The sequence below is a fragment of the Cibotium barometz genome, chromosome 32 (assembly GCF_041138505.1).
Source record: "Cibotium barometz isolate CiBa-2024 chromosome 32, ASM4113850v1, whole genome shotgun sequence".
Taxonomy (NCBI): Eukaryota; Viridiplantae; Streptophyta; class Polypodiopsida; order Cyatheales; family Cibotiaceae; genus Cibotium; species Cibotium barometz.
Window position 1 is genome coordinate 43,753,113 of NC_141077.1, and position 27,372 is coordinate 43,780,484.

At 45.9% G+C, this 27,372-nt stretch overlaps 1 protein-coding gene across 2 annotated transcripts in view; it reads left to right on the forward strand.

Moving 5' to 3' along the window:
• PTAC6 (plastid transcriptionally active 6) overlaps nucleotides 1-27,372 on the forward strand; it is a 114,506-nt gene that overhangs the window by 9,154 nt on the left and 77,980 nt on the right. For both annotated transcript variants that reach the window (XR_015261756.1, XM_086772425.1), the window contains exons 2-3: nucleotides 10,102-10,170; nucleotides 10,385-10,489. Coding sequence is in view for 1 of the 2 variants with exons in the window: in XM_086772425.1 (XP_086628551.1) it covers nucleotides 10,102-10,170; nucleotides 10,385-10,489 (174 nt within the window). In the remaining variant the exon portion in view is untranslated. The remainder of the gene's footprint in view (nucleotides 1-10,101; nucleotides 10,171-10,384; nucleotides 10,490-27,372) is intronic.

The window sequence follows — 27,372 nt, forward strand, 5'->3', positions numbered from 1 at the left end:
TTGCTATCCCTCAATGTCTGCACAAGCCATTTTGGCATACGCCTAGATTCTTCTATGGCTGCTCTCTCCTCATCCATTACATCCTCAATAATTGCCTCATGAAAAGGCTGATTCGGAGGCTGCAACGGTTGAATTTCAACACTTGGTTGAGCATTCAATTGCTGAACATATGGCTGCCCTCCATTAAACAAAGGTAGGAGCGAATCAAACATGTGCTGTGAGCATACATTCTACTGTTTTTTGCATGAAAGTATGGGTTGAACTGAGTTTTCAACAAAAACAACATCTCTACTTACTAAAATCCGCTTTGAGGCCGAATGGTAGAGTCTATATCCCTTGCTTTTTCTGAACTGTATCTCACAAATATGCATTCAACTTCCTTATCATCAAGCTTACTACGTTGTTGCTTAAGCATAACAGCATAAGTAAGACAACCAAAAACACGCAAATGAGCCACAGAAGGCTTCTTGCCATGCCAAGCTTCATAAGGAGTTTTACACTGTAAGGCCTTGGTAAGGCATTTGTTCAATACATAGTTTGCGCACATAGTTGCCTCTAACCAAAAACCATGAGGTAAATCTTGAGCTTTCACCATACATCGTGCCATCTCCATGAGAGACCTGTTCTTTCTCTTAGCCACACCATTTTGTTGAGGTGTGTATGGCACTGTACTCTGATGCCTTACGCTTTTTTCAGCCATATATGCTGCCTTTTGCAGCCATGTATGCATGAAATTCCTTGGACATATACTCCCCTCCTTGATCTGGACGAAGGGTGCTAACTTTACATTCACATGCATTTAGCCATGGATATGAAGTGCTTACAGCACATAAAGACCTTTAACTTCTGCTTTAATGGATACACCCAACTATATCTGGAGTAATCATCAATAAAAGTGACGAAGTAGAGCTATCTCCCAGTAGATGGTGTCCTCATAGGACCACATACATCACTATGTATAAGCTGTAATTTCTGAACAATACTCACAGATCCATCCTTTGGAAATGATGCCTGATGCATTTTACCAAGAATACACCTGAGCAAGCATCATGCTGCAACATAGCACATATAAAACTTTAGAAAGAGTAAATGCGCCCCCATATGCAGCAATGAGCAGCACAACTCTACCAACTTCTTTGATAGGATATGAGGAACCATTTGCACATGTGACGGTTCCTTCACTTGGAACAGATTCCAGAGATGAGAACAATTTTTTTTGTAAAGTAATGTGCTTACTAGCACCACTGTCAAAGTACCAAATTACAATGTACAGTCCATGCCCAATCATCTTGAGCAAATCTTGCAGATTCCTTCTTCTTTGCACTTGGTGTAGATACATCAACCACAGCCATGTCCGATTCTTTCTTTTTCTCCTTCTCTAGCCTTTTCTTGCGCTTATTTACGTAGTGCCTTGGTTTTCTACAATAGTGACAGTTGCCCTTCTTTTTAGGCTTATCACCTTCTTTCTCTGCATCCTTACCTGAGGAATGTGATTTTGGCTGATAGCCACCATACGAAGAAGCTTTACCTTTGCCTTTCTAATTGGCAACAAAAGCTTGGTCACCAACTCGCATAACAGATCTGTTTTGCCTAGACTGCTCTTGTTGCAAGAGTATTGAAACCAGCTTATCAAATGTAAGGGCATTTGGATTTCCCTTCATCATGAGTCTAAGGGTAGAGGTAAAACTCTGATAAGAATCCGGTAATGCATTGAGAACTGTGGGCACCATTGTACTATCAGGATATATCTCATTCACACTAGTAAGCTTTTCCTTAAAATCTTTGATCTTGGTCAAGAAGCTATCCATTGAGTCTCTCTCATTCATGTGTTTAACTGTTTGCGCAGATATGCAACACGTGCTTCATTGCGCACCTGGTATAATGCAGCAAGTGCATCCCATGCCTGTTTTGAAGTCTTACATGACCGAATATGAAGAATAATGCTTGGCTTCATAGAAAGTGCAAGCAATCCCATCTTGTTTGATCAGCAGTGGGAGGTACTGGTGGTGTATGTGGAGGAGTCACATCTGTATTAGATTCTACTTCAGATGTACTTGCAGCACCTGGTTGCATTGGTAGTTGTTTAACAGGACGAGTTTCACTACCACTAACCACATTCCAAAGGCCTTTAGCAACCAATACATGCCTCATTATATAGAACCACAATGGGTAGTTAGTCCCATCAAGTTTGTCCTTAGCGGACAACATGTTGAATACATCACTATTGACAACCATGACTTTCTACCAAATGCAAAATCTTTCAACACAGTGCAAGTACTCAGTATTCACTGAATGCAAAATCTTTCAACACACTGCAAGTACTCAGTATTCACTGAATGCAACCCTGGATGGCTGCCAACTGACTGAATCACCTGCAAAGTGTATGAAAAATAACACAGAGTAGAGACTAGAGTGTTATTGGCGAAAGTATGATGGTCGATGTTGTTGAAGATACTGTAGATACTACTGCACACCAAATCTTTGCCGCTACACAGTCCAAACACCCAAAATTGAGCAGAGCCAATCCAAAATGACGCCTCTCCAGAACGTTTGCAGAAACCTTGCGGTGTCCAAAACGTGCCCAAAATGCACTGCGGATCCCGAAACTGTGTATAAATAGTATACATAACACTACAGTATATACCTTCTTCTCCTAAGAGGGTATCTCAATCGGAGGCAGAAAAATAGGGTCGTGAGGAGGGAGCTTGACTACTAGATCAAGTGTCAAGGAAGCTAGCTCTGATACTAATTGTTGGAATTAGGGTTAGGGTTGTAACAATGCACACATAAGATAGAGAAGCTTGAGAGCACACAAACTCACTAGATTAGAATGAACAAATGTGTGCCACATACAAAAGATAAGTACACACCCCAAAATGAGTAGATAAGTGGGTGTACATACGCACGGGGGAAAAAACCTCCTAGTGAGTGAAAAAGTGCCCCGGTGGTCTTAAGTGCGTTAACACACATCACTACCATATAATGCTACAAGTAGCTTCTCCTGCGTGCAGAGAGGAATACACAATCCCTGAAGCCCGGTCTCTTGGGCGGAGAGAAAACTACTCATGGCCTTGACGACGAATAGGAAGTGGTAAGGTGCTAGAGGACAGCCCTGTCTAACCGAGCGGGGGAGGGGGGATGTCGCCACGGGCTCCCTGGATTAGAACCTGGCTGTGTGAGGTTGAGTAAAGTCCTGAGACTCTACGAATCCACTTCATGGGAAATCCCATCCGGCACATAGTACCCTCCAGAAAGCTCCAATCCACCCTATCATAGGCTTTTTCAAATTCTAGGAGTAGCACAATGAGGTCCTGCAGCCGCATCCTGGCTGAAGCTGTTGCCTCCTAGAAGGTAAAGATGTTGTCCAGAATGCTCCGATCGTGAACAAAGCCGGTCTGAGTGTCGTGGATCAAGTCTGGGAGAAACGGCTGAAGTCTCTTGTTGATGGCCTTGGCCAAGATCTTATAGGCTATCCCTAGAAGAGTGATGGGTCTCCACTGTTGGATCTCCAATCTATCACCACCCTCCTGTTAGGCTAGGGTTGCACAGAATGATGCACACAGAGATGTACAACAGCAAGCACTCTCAAGAGTGAGAGATAGTGATAGATGCTCAAAGAAGATGGATACAATGTGTGGAGCAAGAGGGTTGACTCCACAATATTAAAATACATAATAAGTGTGGTGTGCTGGTCGTTGCCACGCGTGCAGAGGCTGTACGGTGTTGTATGGCTGTTTGTAGAGCCAGCAGTCGGCCAGATTTGGAGGCGGCCGATACTCCAAGCTATCGGGCTGCTCAAAGTCGGGTGAAGAGCTTGTACGGCCAGCGCCGAGTGGAGAGAGAATAGTTGCTCCCTAATGGCCAGTGCTGGGCAGAGGCAGAGAAGTGGAGGGAGAGAGTCATGTCGGCCTGTACTTGCAAATGCAAAAGAGAGAGGGATCACGCCAGTGCTCCCATGCACTTGCTGCCAAAAGAATAGCCCCTCCTTGTGTTCTATGAAGTCAACCAGTTCTCTTTTTAGCTATGCATTTCCCTTTTTGCCAAAAGCGGCTGTGCTTGCTCAAAACATCCCACTTATTGCTTTTCCCCAGCTTGGCGGATGGAGCTCGCCGGCTGCCTCTGGTCGGGTCGGGCGCTGCCAGAGGGCGGTGGGAGTGCTTTGGTGAGGCGGAGGGAGGGGGTAGTGTGGGCTCAAAAGAAGAGGGCGGGTGGAGGGAAGTGCTGGGGGGAGAGTCAGAGGCACAGTCACAAGGGACGGGGACGGGACGGGACGGGGGACGGCCACAAGTAGGGAACGGGGACAGGGGAGGGAACGACACTCAAAAAATATTCTTTTTAAAAGTTTTTCTACTCTACACTTATTCTACTTTGGAAGTACATCAAAATGAGCACAAATTTACACTAAAATGGTAAGCTTTTGAGTCATATTAACAAAATACGCCAATCAAAGAGTGAAGGCGTTGATGATTGATTGTATTAATAATTAAGTAGATACAAAATGAGTCACGACTCAAGAGTCAGGACTAAGCCTTAAGGAGGCAGAACACATGGATGGACTCAAATGAGTCAATGACAAAATGTGCTAAAGCCTAGAGGCTAGAGGCTAGAGGCTAGAGCTAAGTAGTAAGGCCCATGAATCATGATCCATGAATGATCATCCACGTGAAGCGCTCGCCTCATGCTCTTGCACCTCATCCTCTTGTTGCTCTTCTTGTTGACTCATCTCCCACTCGGTGAAGGGATCTGCCTTCTTGGTCACGCTCTTGCAAAGCATTCGCAAGTTCGCGTTGACGAAGACAAGGTCATTGGCACGCTCTACCTCGAGTCGGTTCCTCTTCCTAGAGGCAATGTGGTTGTAGGTACTCCAAAGTTGCTTCAAGCAAGAGGAGCTGATGGCCTGGCTAAGTATCGAATGGCAAGCCGTTGTAGCTCTGGTCCATCCGAACCAAAGTCCTCTCACCATAGAGCAGCACTAACTTTGGAGCGGTCAATCTGCGCATCATGACAGCCATAGGAGCCATGAAATGACCTGTACATGGAAAGCTGGTCCCTGATCTTGCGCCTAACCGATGCATCAGGCACAAGACGGTCCAAGATGATTCTCCATCCAGCGCTCACCTCTCGGTCGCTCTCCTGCTTGTTGCCTTGGAATTTTGGGTCCACCACATAAGCTGTTGCATGCAATGGAGAGTAGTAGGAATTCCACCTTCCTAGACACAAGGCATGGATCTCCTCGTATCTGTCTTCGTCAGGCACGAAGTCTTTCAACTTCTCTATCATGCGATCCATGGCCTCGTAGACCTTGCCTATGCATGGTTGCATAGCGTCTACAATTCTGAATAGGTGGGCCTCACCATAGTATCTGTTGTCTTCACACGCTCCCACCAAGAGGCATCATCCGCCCGTAACCTACACTCTTGGCCAGTGTTTGTACGATACTCTTGCATGTCGACAAACTCGTCGCTAAGGAAAGGCCCTCTCAAAGCACCGCTACAATCCTTCAACCGGCCCAACATGAGAAAGTTATAGGCAAACCGGGTGTCGGAATATTTGAGGAGAGAGAGAGAGGACCTCTTGTTGAACTCATGCCGAAGTCTTTGGTGGTTGAGGACAAAGGAGACCATGGTGTTGGCCTCCTCGATGAGTGGGCTGATCGCAATGCCCCTATGTCCTTGAGGAGGTTGTTTAGGCAATGAGCCATACAAAAGGACACCGTGACATGTCCATACATAAAAACCTTGGAGGATAGCTCCCGCCGCCCTATTGGAAGGCTCCCCATCCGCAACAAAGCCCACTACATGCTCGGGGCCAACGATCTCCATGGTGGTAGCCCACTTCGCCGCAAGCACATCCGCGCTCTTCTCGGTGCCAGATGCATCATGAGATGAGATGAAGTACATCTCTCCGCGGGAATATGCAACCACGCCATGAATACTCCTCTTGCGGGTGTCACTCCATCCATCCACAATGAGGGAGACTCCGTTCCTCTCCCACTGCCACTTTGTGTTGTCGGCCGCTTGCTCTACAATGCGTTTCCCCTTCTCGAGCAATGTAGTGCGCAAGCTCTCGGATGAGGGGGGCGTATAGGCTAAGCCATACTCCCGAATCTTCTTAACCATGACCTTGAAGTATTCCGACCTATTCAAGAAAGCAATTTACTAATGAGAAGGGGACTAGGATAATGAAAACATGAATGATGAATTGGCAATGATCGATTGCACTTACCTAGTCGCTTGAAAGGCAATGCGGTCGTGGAAGAAGAAGCGGGCCACTGCCATATCCACATCCTCCGCCAACTTGGGGTTCCAATTCTCCCCAAGCATAGATTATCACCGTGGGCCACATAATGGTTGAGAGGCCGTGGAGATGGAGGGTGCCGGCGTTGTGGATGGAGTAACATTCCGACTCAATGGTGAAGGTGATGGCGTGCATAATCCCGATCCACCACATGACTCCATTGTAGAGGCTTGAGTTCCTCTCCCCATCGTCGCGGGATCCACGGCCACTCGTGGTGTCCTTCTTGCCGCTTCGACCGCCTCGTAGACGGCAAGCTTGTCAAGAAGTTCCCGTCTCTTCTCGGGCGTGACATTTGTGCAAAACCTCACCTCATGCCCACTCTCATGCAAGAGGTGGGCTCACACTTTGTCGGCGCCACCTGTTCGCCGGTACGGGCAAAGCTTGCATGCCCATGGTCGAGAACCACCTCCATGAGCGGATGGGGTGTAGTTAACCTCCTCCCACCATGTCCATCTCATTGTTCCTCTATGGGAAGCCCTTGCACGTGAGGAGGATGCCATGGTTAAAGATGGCTTGAGCCTTGAGCCTTGAGCCTTGAGCCTTGAGCCTTGAGGAGAGAGAGAGAGAGAGAGAGAGAGAGAGAGAGAGAGAGAGTCTAGATAGTAGAGAGTAGGGCCTTGTGTGAGAGGCTTGGAACTTGGAAGTTGGAGAAGCTTGAGGGAGAGAGACTAGAGAGAGTAGATACACTCATAGAGTGTAGCTTGAGGCTTGAGGCTTGAAAGTTGAGAGAGAGAGTTGCTTGAACTTTGAAGTTTGAAGCCTTGAAGCCTTGAAAGGTGAAAACTTGAAGGGGTGTGTGTGTGCTTGTAGCCTTGTAGCCTTGTTTTTATATAGATATTAGATAGGCAAGAGAGAGAGGCAAGGGCCAAGCCTCAAGGCCCAAGGCCCCAAGCCTAAAGGCCAAGGCAAGAGAGAGGCAAGGGCCAAGGGCCAAGGCCCAAGCCTCAAGGGCCAAGCCTCAAGGCTCAAGGCATCCCCAAACGGCCAAGGCAAATGGGAAATTAAAAGAAAACTCTAAATTATTATTCAAACAAGCGAGGTGTATGTCATGACTATGCAGGTAGTAATGTTGATTGTTGGGGTATTTGTTTGACATCCACCAAGCGTTCGACCATATATGAGAATGAACGGTAAGGATGCATTTGCTACAATCTTTGGGTTTACACAATACACTGACCTCCTGAGTGAGTCACTCCGCCTAAAAGGAAGGCGTGCCACTCATATTAGGGGGACAGATAATCAACCACTACGGGGTGCAATTGAGCGACCATTTTTGGTAATGATTCGATACAATGTAAGACATTGATCTTAAGCATTTCTTCATTTTGGCAGGTGGCTCCTTTTGGTACTTTCACAATGGAAGGGGTATCAGTACTGGATTGCTTTGTAGGGACTGGTGTCATGGCTAAGGCATGCAAGGAGCTTCGCCGACATTGTATAAGCATAGAAAATGATTGGCTGTGTTATAATCAGGAGTTGGCTCCTTTGCAAGATGTGCCCATAGACCTGGTGGTTTCAAGGTAAAGAATCCAAGAAAATTATTCAAGCAAGAATGCAACCTCAAATTTCATTGGAGGAACCTTGGCGTGGACAACCCCAATGGTTGCCAGGGCATGCTTCATATGTACCACGTGGTGCTGCTTCTACATCTCGGCAACTTTCTTACTATCCACCACCACCAGGAGTACAAATGATGCCATACACTTATGGTATACCACGGTCCTGGTGCTCAATTGCCTATATCCCTCCCTGCCCCCTAATGATGATCTGAGCTGGGGCCGTGGGGTGCGCACGCACGCACGCGCGCGCGCGCGTTGGGGGGGGGGGTCTCCTGGACTTTCACCGAGGGGAGGCTCTGGCGAGGTGACCCATCTGCCTTCAAATGAAAATTGGCCTGGGAGCCCGAGTACCCCACTCTCTGCAGGATGGGGTCTCCCCGGAGGCAAGGAAGGGATATGACGTGAGGCACGGTCTCTGGCGAGGCATACAGATGCGAAAGGATGGAATCCCGGCCGCCCGTGCAAGGGACGAGGAGGCAGTTGGGGGGGGGGGATTCCATCACTCTCCCAATGGCTCCACCAATCACCGGGAGAAGAGGAAGGTATTGCTTCCCGAGGCTTGGGAAGCAGACTGTCATGGGAAAGCGTCCTCAATCCAGTAATCCCTGCCGTTTATAGAGAGTATGAATCTCTCCCATGCAGCTCTCTCCACAGAGTGCACCATCCCTTCATGTCCTCCTCTTTTATGTGTTGGCTGCTCGACCATATTAAAATCTCCCCCAATGATCCAATGATCTACATGCGGAAGCCATGCTGTGAGAAGCTTTCAAAGAGAAGTCCTCTCCCCGATCGGGAGCATAAATATTGAGGATACTAACATGTATATTGTCCTGCATGACAATAATCCAGTGTGCTTTGGCAGGCATCCCAACACTATGACCAATAATGCAAGGCAAGATGGAGTGGAAACTGAATTACCTACACTACCCTTGGAGCCTGCACAGCCCCATACTAAAAAGAGTGACGAGATAGAAGCTTGCTAGAAGCCTAGAACGACTGCATTGGCTGTCATCTAACTTGTGCTCCTGCATGAGCGAAATATCAGTTTAACTGCAGGTGGATTTGTCCCTCACGACCTGTCTCTGGTAGCGAGGAAAGATACCGCCTAACCCCTGTATATTCCATGAGACAATCTTCATGGGTGAAGATTGTGAAAGTTGTGACCAGAACTTGTGGTTGACGATGCATCTCCTCTCAAGGAGGTGGAAGAATGTCACACATAAGTAGCCACCTGCTACTGGGAGGCAAGTAGAGGAAAGTCTTCGGGAGAAAAAATAGTGTGTTATAGCATGGGTGAACTCTCCCTCCCATGCGTGGGAGAAATCCTCTCTCCTAGGGGAGGAGGGAATACACTGTGAGCTATGTCTCACTTGCAAGGAGTCTGCATCAGGATCGGTGAGAGAGGCATAAGGGTTGGGACGCTGCACTTCTGGGAAGGGCACACCTTGCGAGGAGTTTGTATCAGGGTCAACGAGAGTGGAAAAAGGGTTGGGATGCTCCACATCTGGCCAGGGAGTGGGGTTCTGTGATGCCTGCTGTCCCTAACCTAACACCCAACGCTGGGCTTGCTGTTGGGTTGCTTGAGCAGCCATGGGCGGGGCGGAAGATGGCATCTCTACCGAGCATGTCCACCCCATCTACTAGCACGCCTCCTGTTTCTAGGGCAGTCCCTAGCAAAGTGGCCCTGGTGTCGACAGAATTGGCACTGGTCTGGTTTCCCGGCACCATCCCCCGTCTGAAATGCAAATCATCTGGTCTTTGCAATATGATGCAGACTCCGGAAGCGACAAGGCTTGTTCTAGGAAAATGAGGGGAAGCAACACAATTGGTACCTCAACTACAACAATCTGAGAATGGAAGAACTAAAGTCACGAGAGAAGTTAAGCAGGGAAGATTTATGATTTGCAGTCATGCTTGAAGGTTCATCACATGATTTAAAAGGAGGACACGGCAAAAGTTGGAAAGATGTGCAAGGCAACAATATTGATTAAGCAATCTTAGACTTAGTCACAATTGGAGATGCAGATCAGAGATGCTTGGATTGAAGCAATTTATAAGCATAGTGAGTGGCATTCTAGAGGGGAATTACTGGTACAGTATTGATTGATTGTAGGCTCGCTAAACAGTCCATATGACTGTTTAGGCAACCCATACAACTGTATATACTATGTGTGAAAAACACAGGCTCTGTAGAACTTAGAGATGACTTTTCCCTCAATTACTAAGTGGTTTTTATTTCTTGCAGATGTATGTCACTGCGCCGGACACAGATATATATTCAATACCAAGGGTGGATGGAAATTTGCCAAAGAAAGTGAGTGATTTTGTCAATTTTCTTGGAAAGACTAAATACAAGTTTGTATCAATCACACCCTTTGTTTGAAAGATCTACATGTTTACTCATATTCCTTTCTTCTTTGAAAGAACGAACTCAGATATGCCAATATAAAAACTAGTTTCTAATTTTATTTTCTTGCTTTGAGGGTAATCTTATTGGTAATCTTATTTCTACTTGTGTATATGGGCAGCCAGTGCGCTTGACGAAAAGCAAGTTTGAGCATATTTGTGTCACAGAAATACCAGTTGAAACACTTCGGGCACCAATGGTTAAGGATGAAAAGCAAGTGATGAAGGTTAGTGGTCTCGATTCCCCATAGAAGAATTGAAGTCTTGCTTTTGTATTCTCATTTTAGGAGTGAGTTTCAATGGTGTGGTTTTGACTAGGTCTTCTGGTGCATTGTTCAATCTGGAACGGCAATTATTTGTTTGCAGCCCCCACCAACAAAGCACAACAGCCTCTCTTGGGTTCAAATTGATTGAAATTTTAACACTGTTCAAGTCAGCCTTTTCATTGTTGTTTGGTGTAATGGATTTTTCCTTTGCTGAACTCCGTCCATCTTCACAAACCTGCAGGACCATAGCTGCCAAAAACAGGAATGTCCAAAGGTCAAGGAAGAAAATGGCCTAGTTATGGGGAACGGGAAGGGGGAACCACAAAGGGAAAGGGCACGTCCATATACCAATAATCACAAGTTCATTCACAAAAATACTTGCAAGAGTTTTAAAGATTGTTATTGCATCGAAACATAACTGACTAGATAGCCAGCATACACCATTGTGGTTTACATAGGTAGAATGCATTAGAAAGGAAGATTTTATCAAGGGCTAGTAAAGACCCAACGGGTCTATGAGACCTAAAAGTGTTACAAAGGTTCCATGTGTAAATCAAAGATCATAAACATGGAGAAAAAATAAGGTGCCAAAGAAAAAATAGACCCGTGTAGAGAGAGAGAGAGAGAGAGAGAGAGAGAGAGAGAGAGAGAGAGAGAGAGAGAGAGAGAGAGAGAGAGAAATGAAATGAAATGAAATGTAATGTTATATTAACGTCTTCAAAAGGCCATAATGACCTATGAGGCCAAAAGTTACATCATGGTGGATCTGATACAATGTCTGGATAAAAAAACCCAGAAAATGAAAAATAAAGATGATACTACAGGCACCTAGAAAATGAAACTGGAAATGGAAGGTAAACAGAAACCCTTATAGGGTGTGAATATAGTGAGGGGGGGGGGTACGCTATGGAGGTGAGTGGAATATAGTGAGGGGATACAATATCATGTGGGACGGAGGGGTACACTATGGAGGTGCCTCCATCTCATAATATGTGCCGCATCGGACACTGGCGGATCTCCTCAATATCCTCCATGGTGAGTACTCTGACTGGACGTCTCCCATGCCGTGCTAGTATGGTCCTGATCCTCTGTTGTAGTCTCCGCCGGTGTCGAGATGGGCCTCTCATCTTGGGGCGCCTGGACCGCCCCAGCTCTATAGCCCGATCAATCAGTGTACCTCTGGTGCGGCTGTACTCTGGGGCTAGCTGCAATGCCTGCTGACCTGACTGCTCAATCTCTGGTCGAAAGAAGTCTGTAATCTGCCTTTGTAGGTGTCTCTCCCTCTCTGATCCCCTCCCTCTCAGTCTGAATCCTGAGTGAAGGGAGCTGTCTTTAGGGTTTTGTCTACAGTAGAGCTGCTGTTTTAGGGTTTTGAACAGAAATTTGCTGCTGTTTTAGGGTTTCGAACAGATTTGGGCTGCTGTTTTAGGGTTTCGTCTTCAGTAGAGCTGCTGTTTTATGGTTTCGAACAGAGATTTGCTGCTGTTTTAGGGTTTCGAACAGATTTGGGCTGCTGTTTTAGGGTTTTCTCTTCTTCGAAATCTGCTGTTTTAGGGTTTTGAACGTAGATTTTGCTGCTGTTTTACAGTTTACAGCAGTCGTTTTGGGGTTTCCTTTTGCTGTTATAGGGTTTTCAGGCTCTGCTCTTAGGGTTTCGGGTTTGCAGCTACTGATTTAGGGTTTGCAGGTGCTGAATTAGGGTTTGCAGGTGCTGAATTAGGGTTTGAAAGAACGGGTTTTCTTTGCTTTCGTACATGGATTTGGATGACCCGGCTGCTGCATGGCTGTCAATAGCCTTAGCATGGATCTTATTGAGGAGATGATCGAGAAGGATGTGGGTTATGCTTCAGATGCCTTGGAGCAACAAAAACGTCAAAGGCTTGATGTTGATGTAAGCTACACTCCGGTGAATGTTGGAGAGAATGCAGAGGAAAGTTCTCAGGTACCTTCTCCGGAGTTTGCACGTTTGCTGTAGATCACTGGTGAGCTTTTGCAAGAATATGTGAAGGCAAATAGTGTGCAAATGGTTGCAGTAGATAATGGTGGTGTGGTTGATGTATGCATGGAGACTCCTTTGTTGCTACAACAGCTAGCAGATTTTCATGATCGTGTTGCTATCTTCTTCTTTACTAGGCGTATTCCGTTGTTGCCTCGTCTTAGAGTATGGTTGGGCCGCTTGGTGTTGCCTGAGGCACTTGAGGAGATTTATGATGGTCCAAGAGGCTTTTATGAAATACTTTTTCGCACTTCGGAAGTCCGTAAGGTAGTCTTGGAGCAGGTGCCACTCTTTTTGGATGGGCAGTTGGTTCATGTGGTTCCGTGGAAGCTTATGGCAGAGTACCAAGATATGTTGCGCCAGGCTTGCCAAGTTTGGGTTGAAGTGAAACAATTCCCACCAATGTTTTGGCGTGTTTTACCAGGTCTCATGCGAGGTATCGGTGATGTCTTGGTGGTGCCTCGAATGACATCTAGAAACCGAAATCGTCTATGCATGTTGTGGGATAGTGGGAGACCTAGGCCGACACATTTGCGTGTCAATATGGTTGGGCTGCAACCTTTAATGTATGAATTGAGGTGGGATACATTTGCTGGCCATTGTTTCAAATGTGGTGAGATGGGCCACTTTGTCTCCGAATGTCCTAAGAAAGAACAAGTTGTTGCTACCAAGGATATCGTTGATGGGCAGTTGCCCATGGAAGATGAGCATGATGCTCCTTTACATGATGCCCAGCACATGGATGTACATGTGGATGTTCAGAATGAGGCTGAGCAGCCATGGGTGGAAGTACGTGGTAAAAAGACACGATTTGTTGCCCCGCGGGGGGATTTTTCAGATGCTGTTTGGCGGGGGCCTTTGCGTACTTATCAGGGGCCCTTACATACATATGCTCGTCGCCCTTTGGGTTCAGGTGCCCAGCAACAGACCAGGATTGAGAGGCCGGGAGGCCAACTTTCTCAACGTACAGGGGCTCTTGGGGTGGATAGAGTAGAACGCTATCCTATTAGAAGTCGCCTAACAAAAGAAGCACAACAACAATTGCCTCTTGTGTTTGGTTCGAAGGGTGAGGTCATCTCGCCATGGGATGGTCATTACCCTTCGGCACGTGCTCGGGAACTCCAAGGGCAGTCTGAGATCACAAATACCATGTCTAAGAATGCAATGCTTCAAAAGGTTCGTGATTTGGGAGATTGTCTTGGGCCTAGTACACGGCCTTGTTGATTCCTTTTCTGGGAAGGCTTATGAAAATTTTACAAAGGAATGTAAAGGGTATTTCTTCGCGCCAAAAGCAGTTTAGGCTTTGGCGTACAACTTTTTGTCATGATTGGGATGTTTTGTGTGCAGTTGAACACAAGCAGCATAAGTTGGCCGGCAAAGCCTATGTATATAAGGGGTTTCATGTTTTCTACAGCGGACATCCTGCTTCGCACTGCTTCGCAGTCAGGTGTTATGTTTGCTGTTCGTTCGCAGTTTCAGCCTTCTCTTGTGATTCAAGATGTTCATGGAAGATTTCTAGTGATACAGATTATTTGGGATGATACACCTTTATGGTTGTTAGGGGTGTATGCTCCAAATAATGCTCGTGCACGCTGTTTGTTGTGGAATGACTTGTGTGCTCTTTCAATCTCTCATCGTGGCTTTGTGATGGGAGACTTTAATATGTGTGTCTCTAGGGAGCAAGCCACGTCGCCTCATTCTGTAATGGATGGCCCAGAGAGAATGGCGTGGGAAGCTTTTGCAGCAAGGTCGCTAAAACAAGACATGTGGTCTTGGTTGCATCCAGATGACAGGGGTTACACTTATGCCTCACAACAATTTCGGGGCACTTATGCTAGATTGGATAGGATGTATATTTTACATCAAGATCTCTTTTTGCCAGAGGTTCTTACTATGATGGTTGATCAGCAAGAGGTTTTCTCGAATCATTGGCCGCTTGTGTTTGAAATGGTCTATCATCCTGTGGATGCATATAAAGGCTTGTTGGGATGCTTGCCTTTGCACTTAAATCACACTTTTTTGGAGCATGAAGTTTTTGATGTTTATATGCGTCAGTTGATACGACATTTCTCCACAAGAGTGTCCATGGCTGATTATCATGCTTGGCCAGTGTTCCTTTTAACAACACTCGGAAATTAGCGCGGCATTATGGTCTTGCTAATGCCTCTATACAAAAACAGCATGTGGCTCTTCTTGAGTCGCTTTTAAAGGGCTTGCAGGTGTTCATGTTTATTGACTCTATGGATGCTGAAGTTGTGGATGCCATAGAATGGCTGAAAAAGGAGCTATCTAGGGTGCAGGAAGCACAATATGTTCGCTTTAAACTACTTGCACGTCTTGATGCTTTGCGGGATGCTAACTGTCAATCTCATCGCTTCTATGATAAGTTGCATCAAAAACATATGCGTGAGAATATTGTTAGGCTGATGGATGCCCAAGGCAACCTTGTTACTCAACCTTTTGAGGTTGTTCAGCATTGCATCAGGTTTTATGAAGATTTGCTTGCCCCTCGAGAGGATTTCTCGCCGGCTGTCCTGGCTGCAAGGGAGTCATTGTTTGCTGAAGTACGATATCAAGTTGACCCTGATGTGGCGGTTCAGCTTGATGCTCGTGTTACTCAAGGGGAAGTGGAAGCTGTTCTCTCCAAACTTCCCATGGGAAAGAGCCCTGGTTGGGATGGTTTGACAAATGAGTTTTTCCGAAAATATGCTGATCAACTTGCAGAGCCTTTGACGCTTATTTGTCAAAGGGTTTGGGATGAGGGATATATGCCTGCCAATTGGAAGTTGGGCATACTTCGTTTGTTGCCCAAAGTCCCTTCGCCTATTTCTTTGGCTCAATGGCGCCCGATCTCACTTATGGGTATTATGTATAAAATCTTTACAAAGATTTTTGCCAATCGCTTGCAGAAGGTGCTTCCTACTCTTATTTATCCATATCAATATGGATTTGTGCATGGCAGGAATATTTTGCATAATATTCTTAATGTTCAAAATGGAGTGGATTATGCCAAGGCAAAGAAGCAAGAGATTGTGATGGTGCAGCTGGATCTTGAAAAAGCTTTTGATCATGTCAGCTAGTTTTTCCTTTCTCAGTTAATGACAGCCATGGGCTTTGGTCCCAAAATGGCTAATTTGGTGCATTTACTTAGCTCTGGCTCTATCACGCGGATTATGCTCAATGGAGGACTTTCGGATGGTATTTCTCTCACCTGTTCTCTCTGGCAGGGCTGTCCTCTTAGCCCTCTTTTCTTTGCCATTGCCACTCATCCTATGTTATCTCGCCTAGATGCTATGGCATCGCATGGTGAAGTGGTTGGTTTGCATCTCCCTCATGGCAAGCAATTGGTTGCTCAAGCCCTTGCGGATGACACTTTTATGTTTCTCAGGGCCGAAAATGCCAATATAGATCGAGCAATGGAAGCTTGGAATAATTTTGCATTGGCTTCTGGGCTGAAAATAAATTCAACAAAATCAGCCCTCATTGTATGCACGGAATTTGATCTTGAGGCATTAGGGTGGCAAGGCCGTGTGGTGCATACAGGAGACATTGTTCGTCATCTTGGGTATCCGGTGGGTGTGGATGTGGACTCCCAAGCGCTTCTTGCTTGGATTTCTGCTCGGATCTCGGATAAATTTGTGTATTGGAAAGCTCAAGGGTGGCCTATGCACGTGAGGGTTAAGGTAGCTCAGGTTATTATGCTTAGCATGATTTCCTATTTTTTGCCTTTGCTACCTTGGACGCACAAATCTCTTCTCCGTTTGGTTGCTCCCATTCGGTTTATGCTGTGGAAGAGGCAAGGAAATATTATGGGTCAAACATGGATAGCTTGGAATCACATTACGATGCCCAAAAGAATGGGTGGGGCTGCTTTACTGGATGTTCGCTTGCATATGGCGGCGCGTAGGTGGGCGCTTTTTCAGGATATGTGTTTGCAGGAGCAACCTTGGGTATTCATGGCTCGTGACTTGATTGAGTTGGAGGGATTGTCACATGGACGGACACGTGTGTAGGCTTCATGGTGGGACATTGTGAATGTGGCTCATCCTGTCCGCATTCGCTCATCTCACATTTTATCGCATATTCTCCTTTCTTGGCATGAAGTTCTACTATTGGCTCGGTGGGATCCTGGTCATGAAAGACTACTTTTGAACTCTTTGCAGTTCGAAACATTTGTGGAGTCGCGTGTCATTGTTTGGCCAGACAGAGATGCTTCACGCATACGACTCAACCGCATGGTCAGGTTAGGCTTGGTTAGAATCCGAGATGCTGTGATACCTGGTCGTGACAGGCCATATTCGTTTCGTCGTATTCGGCAGCACTTTAAGGTTCCTCGGACATTTCAGCCACTATGGGTTGACATCATGCATGCAGTTGAGCCTTTTACTCCATTACCTCGGCCATCTACAGATCAACCTTGGCTTGATTGGGCACTATGTAATCTGGTGACTTGATATCACTTTCAGCTAACCAGGTCTATCATAAGCTCGTATCAGAGAAAGATTGGGTTTCAGCCAAGGCCAATAAGGTGTGGGGATTGCACAAGTCTAAATCATGGTGGCAGAAAACTCTTATGTGTGGTTGGCAGTCTAAACTCCCTTATTGCTTCTTCTGTACGACATGCACTGAAACAGTTATGCATCTGTTCATGAGTTGTCCAGTGGCCCGTCAGATTTGGTCTTTTGTCTCCCGCGTTTGGGAGGCAGTAGAGAGGTCTACTGTTTCGGCTCATCAGTGGATATTTGGGATTTGTCCTCAAGTCATTACTTCGGACAGTCACCTTGTGATATTCCATTTCCTTAGATGGACAGGACTTTGGCATATTTGGACTACACGGAATGGGTTCATCTTTGATTCCTTGCCTGGAATACATGGGCACATTCTACGTATCCGCGGTTTGCTGCTTTGGCAGTTTTCTTCTCTTCTCTCAGCCCAGCTCTACTGGATGCAGATGTTATTTCGTTATGGTCTACGGCGGCTCGGCTGGCTCATCTTTGATGCTTTTATTTTGGATGCTTATTTGGCTAGGAGGCTTTCTTATTAGTGTACAGGTTTGCATGGTCATGATCCTTTAGAGGATCTTTTGTGGGGGTTTTTGGGGCCATAGGTTCTGTGTGAGCCATGTGGTTGATGTACATTTTTTACATATAATATAAAACACCATTTCACGAAAAAAAAAAGACCCGTGTATTATGAGGGTCCTAAGTGTACAATGAGAAGGTCTGTATGACTAGTGGTGTTCCCGTGTCATCCTCATCTATGATGGTATACATGGAGGCAGTGTAGTGTGGAGGAGGTTGTGGCAATACAAAGGTTCCGTGTGTAAATTGAAGATCATAAACATGATGCCAAAGAAAAACTAGACTCGTGTTCTATGCAGGTCCTCCTACATGTATGATGAGAAGGTCTATACGACTAGTGGTGCTCATCCTGTGTCATCCTCATCCATGACGGTATACATGGAGGCAATGTTGCATGGAGGAGGCTGTATTGCGTGTCCCCGTTGGAGGCTTAGTTGTTCAGGAGACCAATTTGATGTTCCTTGATAGAAAGCATCATTCGCTAAGTTCTACTGGGACGATGGTGCTAGAATTGGTAACGTGAGGTAGAAGCTGGTTGCTAATGGAGATAAAAACCCTTCCCTAGTTACTTAGGAGTCCAAATGTTGGAGACCAAGTGGTGTGGCTACACCCTGCAAGAAGCTTCTTGTAATGTTTGGTCCAACGGGCCATCAATTGGAGTCGCTTGTGAGGGTGTGGTGACTCCTTGCAAAGAATCTTCTTCTGCTTGTGACTATAGGGGTTGCCCATGCGATGAAAATTCCAAGAGAGGATCCACATGTCTAGGAGAAGAGATTGCGGGCTCTAGAGAGGGCTCTCCCTCGTCTCACGAGATTTCGGGTGTTAGCTTGGATGGGGTTAGTGATGGGCTGTCCGAAGCCTCATGCGCTTCAGGTGGTTGCGGATACGCTTTTGATAGTAGAGACAAAGCTGATGTGAAAGAGGATGAAGAGGTGAACCTCCCTTACCCCTCCTCATCAAACAGCTCCGGCTCCATCCGTGCGACTGATCAACTCTAGCTAATGGCATTAGTGATCTACAAGTCACCAACAAGCTGGGAGAAACTAGTGGCTTGGTTCCGAAGACTCTCCTGGAGACGAAAGGAGAACATTGCCACCGATCAAGTGTAGCTAATGGCATCAGTGATCCACAAGTCACCAACAATATCACGTGCTCTCTGCACTGTAGTGCATGGTGACAAACTGGCTTATCATCATCAGTGCAACATTGTACAGTATTAGTTCCATTCAGGATGATATTTGTCGTACGCCGTGACCCCATTGTAATCCTCAGTCCAGGATAAATCAGGCACGAGCTACGTAGGTCATTCTCAGCCATAGCAAGTCAGTCAGTGAGTCTAAGTCCCTTAATCCACTTAAAGAGACGCATTCATGCATATACAGTCAATAGAAACCTTAGGGTTTGTATTAGAAAGCATCCTGCATATTGCACATCATTCATACATAGCATCTAGACCATTGCAGGAACCCCAGATATCATCCAGTATTTATCAGGATATTTACTAGGATTTTTTTGGTATTTTCCCCATCATTTTCAGCATTTTTCACATCATTTATGCATTTATGTTGGACATGAGCAGTCCGCCAGCTTAGTAGCCAGGCGAGTGGCTCCTTGTGTCCATATAAATAGACTTCTTGCATAATCATTCATTCATTCCATCATATTCAGCCAACAGCATTCATTCCATCATATTCAGCCAACAGCATTCAGGCGCATCATATTCAGCCTTGCATTCACTTCAGTCCCATGCGTTTTGGAGAAGCGTGTCATCCTACAACAAGAGGAGCATCAACGCTTGTGCATTCAGCCCTCCATCAGCAAACGCAACAGTTCTCAGCATTCAACCATCAGTAAACCTTGCGTTTTCTGCATCCATACAGTTTTCAGCATTCATCCATTCATCGTTTTGCTCCAGCCACTTGGTGAAGGTAAAATGCAGCATTCATATTCATTTACAACATTCATACTCAGTCTAGAACAGTCCCAAACAGCCCCTCTCTCAGCCCTAGCTTTACATCCCTCCCTCATTCCATTGGGAAGAGTGCATAGGCTCGAGATTGGGCATCTTTGGTGCTTCTACAGCAGTACACAGTTTAGCCCAACACTCGGTTGTCAAAGGTCTTGCATTTGGCTTATCGTCAGTCACACCGTCAGTCTCTTTAAAGATAATAAAGCAAATACTATCTCGGTAACGGGATTGGGGGCCCTTCCGTGGGTAATTCGGGACCCCATACGGTGTACAGTTCTCATCTCTCTCTAAAGTTTGAAGTGTTAAAGTGGATTGCTTAACTCGCGAAACTCATGATACAGAAGACGGTTAGTGAGCATTTGTGTGATAGGATCCTCCAATACGAATACTTCTGCTGCATGTTACATTGGTATCAGATTCAGCTTGTCCACACACATCGTATCCTAGCGTGAGGGCATCCTTGGATGGTCAGATTGCGTTCCGGCACGACCACCGACTTTAGCATCATGTCTACAGAGGAGAGTACCCATCAACTGGAAGAAGTCTCCCCCGAAGGAGACCTTGCTCTTCCAACTACAGCAGACACCATAGCTCTTCTTAGAGCTCATAATCAGCTACTCATGGAGCGTCTCCAACCCTTGGAGGCAACAGCAGCACGTCCTCCTCTGCCTCCAGTATCACCCGACTACATCTCCCTCTTCTTTCAGATGGAACAACAAAGAAGAGAAGACGAGGCTCGAAGGAGAGAAGAAAAAGCAGAAGCAGAAGCAAGAAAACAACAAGAAAAAGCAAAAAGATGGGACTATGAGGAAGCCCAACGCAGGATCGACGAAGACCGGCGTCAGGCTGAACTCGCCGCTTGGGAGCACCAATGAGAGCTCGATCGAGAATGTATGTTACTCGAGCACCAAAGGCAAAAGGAGGCCATTCATCTTACATACTAGCACCTCTCTTCAGCATCCCCCGCCTCAGGTGCCACCAGCCAGCAGTCCACAGCATCAACTACTGTCATTCACAATCAACCAAATTTTAGTAAGTATGATGGTAAGTGTGATCATTTAGCAGTTAATCAGTTCATTCATCAATTTACTGCTCATTTTCCACTAGCTAGGATCACAGATCCTCAGGATAGAGTCCACGTAGCGGCTCCCCATCTCACTGGTGAGGCAGTCACTTGGTGGCAGCATTGGTCTAATCTTTATACATACCGGACCACAGGTGTCACAGCTTTTAGCTGGGATACCTTTGTCCATGACCTGAAGACCAGATTTCTTTTGCCCCAGTACATGACCAGTCTGGGAGATGAGTTCTATGGACTCAGACAGAACGGATCCCCAGTGCTTTAGTTTTCTGGAAAGGTTATTACTTTAGCACAACAGTTAGGGCTATCTGCGCAGGCCAAGATGGAGCAATTCATTCGTGGATTGGATCCTAACATTCGGTTCATAGTTCGCAACTTTGAACCCAGTACATATGGCCAGGCTTTGACTCTCGCTTAGAATGAAGAAATGAAGATGAACGGAGGCAAGCCTAAGCAGTCATCCCAGTCCAGTACCAAACCCTAGCAGCAGCAATCCGCTGCACAGCCAGGGAAAGGTAATGCCACTTCTAAAGATGCTAAGAAGGACGACAGTAATAGCTCCAATTCAGGGGGTAAGAAAGATAAAGAATCTAAGCCTAAGAAAACCCCTGATGAAAAGGCTACAACAGGCATTATTGGAGGTTATCTTCCTCCAGAGGAGCAAAAGAAGTATCAGTCAGAAAACAGATGTTTTTTCTGTCACATCATAGGGCATGGTAAGAAGGATTGCCACAAATGGCAAGCGGAACAAGCCGCTAAAGCCCCTTCTGCCACAGTTGCCACAGTCTCCCCAGCTCCTCCAGCCTCGCCTACTACCACCAATGCGGTTCAACTTTTATCTTCTATGCATCCTATGCCATCCATGGTATTTGATGCTAAGCAGGAGGGTAAGAGCGATGCTACACAGAAAAGCCTCATCCGAGCTTATGGCATTGCCAAGGGCCGACAGTTTGTAGTCCTTTTCGATATGGGTAGTTCTGAGGATGCCATCTCTCCCCAGTTGGCTAACAAAATGAACTCCACATTAGTCCCATATCATCTGGATGTGGACGGGTTCACACCTGGTCTCCGCACCCACATTTCTCAGAAGGCATAACAATTTGCCTTTGAAGTTCAAAAGGCCTCATTCCAACGAGATTTCATTGTCTTGCCTCTGTTGGGGTGTGACATGATCTTAGGAATTCAGTGATTCCGTCAATATGAGTCTATTCCCGATTGGGGGCAGGACACTTTTACTATCTGTAAAGGTTTTCCCGAGCCTGTCATGATTCGTGGGGATAGAAGCATTCTTGGTATCCCATTGATTTCGCATCTCCAGGTCCGACGAGCTATCCGCAAGGGAGCAGAAGGAGCACTACTTTATGTTCGTGCTCAGATAGCCTCTACCTCATCGGTAGTATCCATCTCATCCTCAGTCCCTCAGTTAGCAGACCTCCTACCCAAACATTAGGACATTATGTCTAGGGACGATCTCCCACCCAGTCTCCCACCCTCTCGCCCTGAGGACCATCACATTGATTTGATCCCTAGATCCGATTCTCCTAGCAGGTTTTCCTATCGTCTTTCCAAGACTTTAGAGGGCGAGTTAGAAAAACAATTATCTGAGCTCCTCCGAGCCGGATTCATTTGGCCTTCTTTGAAACCAGCCTTCAGAAACTTGACGGGCGGTGAGCACACTTAATCACACTTAAAACTCTTTACGAACTAGAATAATAAACTTGGAGGAAGAAGAAAAAGAATAAGTGGAGCTAGAGTGCTCCTGCACAAAAGACCAATTGGCCCCAAAGCGTGGCACCCCCTAAGGTATTTATTTATCACTCGAGGTCGGCATAGCCCTTGTACAATTCCCGAGAAGATGCCTCCTTGCTTCATGTGGAGGAGATCTTCTCAAACTTTCACCCAGTTTGTGTTGTGGGATACAAGAGCCTTGGCCCCCTATTTATACAAGTTTAGGGGTGAAAAGCTGTGCTTTTGCCCCTTAGAAAAAAAAACTACTACAAGTGCTTTTCCCAGAACTCTTCGAATAGCTTTTCCTCTCTCTTTTTTTTTAATTAAAAAAAAAAATTACACGAGTAGCATTTTCTTCTTTTTTCGAAAACTGGGTTGCCCGGCGCTTTTCTCCATCGTGCTTTTCCTTGCGCGTTTGCTACTGCTCGGTTGCCCATCGCTTCGCCTCTCTTTCTCTTGCTTGTGAACGCATGCCTGCCGCCTTCGCCTCTCTCGTAGTTGGGTGCGCCTGGATGACTGCCTTAGCTGACTAGCCATATGTGCCAGCCGCTTGTACGACTGCTTCAGCCCGCGCCTGCAGCCAGCTGCCACATCATCAATTGCGACCTTGTCAGCCCAGCAGCCACGTCAGTTGCCTTGCAATCCTCATCGCTTGCAGCCAGGTACCACACGTCAGCTGCCTGCCATCAGTGCCACGTGGTAGTGCCACGTGTCAGTTGACTGGGTTGACCCTCAAACAGTCTTGAGAGAGAAATTGCTACACTTGCAGCAAGGTAAGAGAAAAAACACATAAACATGCACATGAGAAAAAACACATAAACATGCACATGAGCATGCATACACATGCACACACGCACACCAAACATGTATTTGCATCCATACACGTGTACAAACTTACACGTGCATATACAGGATTAAACATGATTAGTGAATGCTAAACAAGATTAAACATAATCACAATGCTTAAGAAAAAGAGGTAAAATACTCAATCCTGTAACATATCCCCCTCTTAAAACAAAGCAATCGTCCTCGATTGTTCATTCAAAGGATCTGTTGACTGAAACAGAACCTAAGAGACCAATGAGAAAACTCTGTCCTGCCAACTAAAACAGAACATCTGAATAACATAAATCAAAAGCATCCACCTTGTGAATAGTCATGTCCCCCTGGATGCTTTACCTGCTCCGCTCATGGCCATCCCACAGGACCCAGGATCAGCAGTACATCATGAACATGAGTAAACACTGATGCCTATCAAATGAAAGTCTAGAATAAGCGTCCCCATTCTCTCAAAAGATTCGTATATCCATGAATCAAACCATGCGACTAGTACACATATATCATAGAAATCCCATAGGCAGATATACTGTCAGTTCAGTATCTCGGGTGTGCTGATAAGAACACCAAGCGACTTCCAGATCTCATCCAAGTGAACTCTGTGACAAGGGAGCGGAGTCACCCCCCTCTTGAGTAATAGGTAGTACTCTTGAATCCATAGCTGAACCTGTTGAAGCACTTTCTAAGGTAGGCTCCAAACCAAAAGCCTCGAGGTAAAGTTGTAGTATCCTTGGTGAATCTGTCAAGTCACCCTCCTCCATCCACTTCGAATCCATAGGTGAATAGTTCACAAACTTCACCAGATATCGACGTGAAACTTTTCCTTTGACTTTTCTTTCTTTATGTGCCAAAATCTGTTATGGTTGAAGAATCTCATCTAGTTCTTCGACTTTTGGTTGTGTCTCATCAACTTGATCTGTAGTAGGCACCTCATCTTTGAAAGGTTTAAGAAGACTCACATGGAATGCATTATGAATCCTCCAATTATCCGGTAGCTGAAGACGATAAGAAACATCACTCATCTTCTCAATCACCTGAAAAGGCCCATAGTACTGCATACTCGATTTAGGATATAAGCTCTGTTTACCCTTCATTTTCCTGAGTCTGGCCTTCTCAAATCTCAAAAGCACCCAATCACTCAAATCAAAAACCAATGATCGACGGTGAAGGTTTGCTGCTTTCCTCTGTTTCTCTTGAGTCCTTTGAAGAGCCACCTTGACCTTCTTGTAAGCCTCATCCATATTCTCCACAAACGATCTGCCTCAAAGATCTTATCTTTTGTATGTAGGATCGGAGGTACTTTCTTCCCGCCTTCCACAATCTTGAAAGGTGCCTTACCTATCAAAGTGTGAATGGTGTTGTTGTAAGCAAACTCCACCAAAGGAAGATACTTTTCCCACTACTCCTAATGATCTGAAACATAACACTTTAGAAGATCCAATACAATTGAGTTGGCAATTTCCGATTGCCCATCTGTTTGTGGATGAAAAGACGATGAGAACTTCGACGAAGTCTTCATGTTCTCGAACAATGCTCTCCAAAATAAACTCGTCATTCGAGGATCTCGGTCACTAATAATAGATGTGGGCATCCCATGGTACTTGAAGATATTTGTCAAAAATATCCTCACCATTTGCTGTGCATTAATCTTCTTCCTGATTGGAATGAAATGAGCCTGCTTGCTGAAACGATCCACGATAGTCCAGATGCTATCATTCCCACTCTTTGTCCTAGGAAGATCAAAGATAAAATCCATAGCAATACTCTCCCACAGTCTATCTGGAATAGGCAAAGGATGAAGTAACCTAGGTGTCTTTTGACGGTGATACTTCACCTTCTGACAAATGATACACTCACGAACAAAAGCATGAGCATCCCTGCGCATAGTAGGCCAATAAAAGAATGCCTCCAAAGCTTTTATTGTAGCCTCAATACCACGATGGCTTGCATAAGGCGGAGCATGGCATTCTGTCAAAACCTTCTGCCTCAACTGAGATGTGACACACAATTTGTCATGCATCATCAAAAATCCTTCCTTGAGAGAATAATGATCAACTCACTCTTCTTCAGTCAAACGATCAAAAATCTGCTCAAAATCTGCGTCATGAGCATACTGTTCTCGCATATCATCAAGTTCATGATGAAAGATGTCATGTGCATGAAAGATGCCATGGACATTCTCAGGTGTTGGTCCAGAAGAGGCAGCCAGATAAAATTGTATGAACCAGATAGAATCAAAAATTGGAGCACAGAAGGCTATGGGCAGTGTGGACTAGAGCAAGGCTTGGAGAGCAAGAGGAAAAGCCTGTCGGCTGCACCCAGATGACATAGGCTGAAGATCAGAGCCTGTCGGCTGTACCAGAGAAGGTCGGCTGCAAGAAGGCGGTCCAATACATGGTGTGGTGCAGCCCGACCAGCCAAAGAGGAGACCGAGCATCAGTCGGCTGGTTTGACTACAGTCGGCCAGTTCCTGTAATATTCCAAAAGGATTATAAATAGCAAGCGTGGCTCTTCGTTCTAGTCATTCAATCCTTTAGGGATTGGGTCCTTTAGGGTCCAAGTAGGGACTAGGATTTTGGTGTTTATCACCCTTTTATGAAGACAACCTAGGGCTGTAAAAGAGTACCTTTTTGTACTATAGTAATATACTGAATTTCCAGCATCTCTCTCTCTCTCTCTCTCTCTCTCTCTCTCTCTCTCTCTACTCTCTCCATATCTGCGTTTTGCATCAGATGGTTTCCAGTAGTGTTTAGGGCTGAAAGAAGACTCCCAAAGCTTCTGCGCGTTACATTGGTATCAGAGCATCAGGCTCAGCAAAGCTAAACACTGATTCAGTCCCATATGATGGTTTACAGTCCAAGGTACAGGAAAGTACACGGATACGAAGCCCAAGGCAAGGAACACAGAAGCGGGAAGAGCTCCTAGGAGGTTTGTTGGTGGTGTTCCACAAAGCCAGAGGGGATGGCAGTCCTGTGAGCTAGATAGGTTCTCGGGCAACGGTCCCAAGGGAGGATTATCCTCCAAGGGTGATATGAGGGTGCCAGACTCATTTCTCAGGAATGAAGACCAAGACAGTGTTTAGAGTCAGGGCAGGAATGGATTGTGGACTAAATGGAACAGATGCATAGATCTTAGTCTGAGACGGAGTGGTTTGGAGAACAGGCCGGGCTTTCAGAGAAAAGGGTTGCCAGGGATGGATGGATGATAGAGGGACTTCAAGAAAAGATTTGGGATGATGACAGTCATCCAAGAGCAAGTTGGAATCCCATCATCAAGTTTAGCAGAGGGGGATGTCATGTGCATGATCAATGCCATGTACCTTCTCAGGGCTAATCCAGAAGGGGGCAGCTAGTAAAAGATCAATAGAACCAGAATTTTGGAGCCTCAGGTGCAGAATCTGTGGTGGACTTGGAGTAGGGCATGGGGATCATGGAGGAGGATGCTGTCGGCTGGTTGTAGGAGCTGTCGGCTGACTCCAGAGAGCAAAGGGGACTGAAGCGCATCGAGAAGACCAGGCTGTGCTGCGTTTTTGTATTTTATGCCAAGGTTGCTGGGGCCGACTGTTGGTCGGCCAGCTCTCCAAGGATTTAATGGGCCTATAAGTAGGCTAGGAGGCTCATCATTCATTTCATTCAATCCTCTAGGGATTGGGTCTTAGGGGTCCAAGTAGGGACCAGATCGAGGGTGTTTACCACCTTTTTATGAAGGCAGCCTAGGTCTGTAGCAAAGTACCCTTTTTGTACTATATGAAATATACTGAATTTTCCAGCACATCTCTCTCTCTCTCTCTCTACTCTCTCTCTATATCTGCGTTTTGCATCAAATAGAGTGTTTAGGGCTGAAAGAAGACTCCCAGAGCTTCCGTGCGTCACATTGGTATCAGAGATAATAGAGACGGCGGCCACATGTGGTTTTCTAGACAAGGCATCCCCGCAACCATATTCTTTTTACCATCCACATGAACAATCTGAAAGTGAAACATGGACAAAAAGTTTGCCCATCTCATATGCTTCTCTGAGAGCTTCGTTTGAGTAAGGAACTATCGTAGAGTCTGATGATCACTCTGAACAATGAAATCAGCCCCAAGAAGGTAATGCTTCCAAGTAGAAAGAGCATGAATCATCGCAAGAAGCTCCTTCTCATATACTTGTA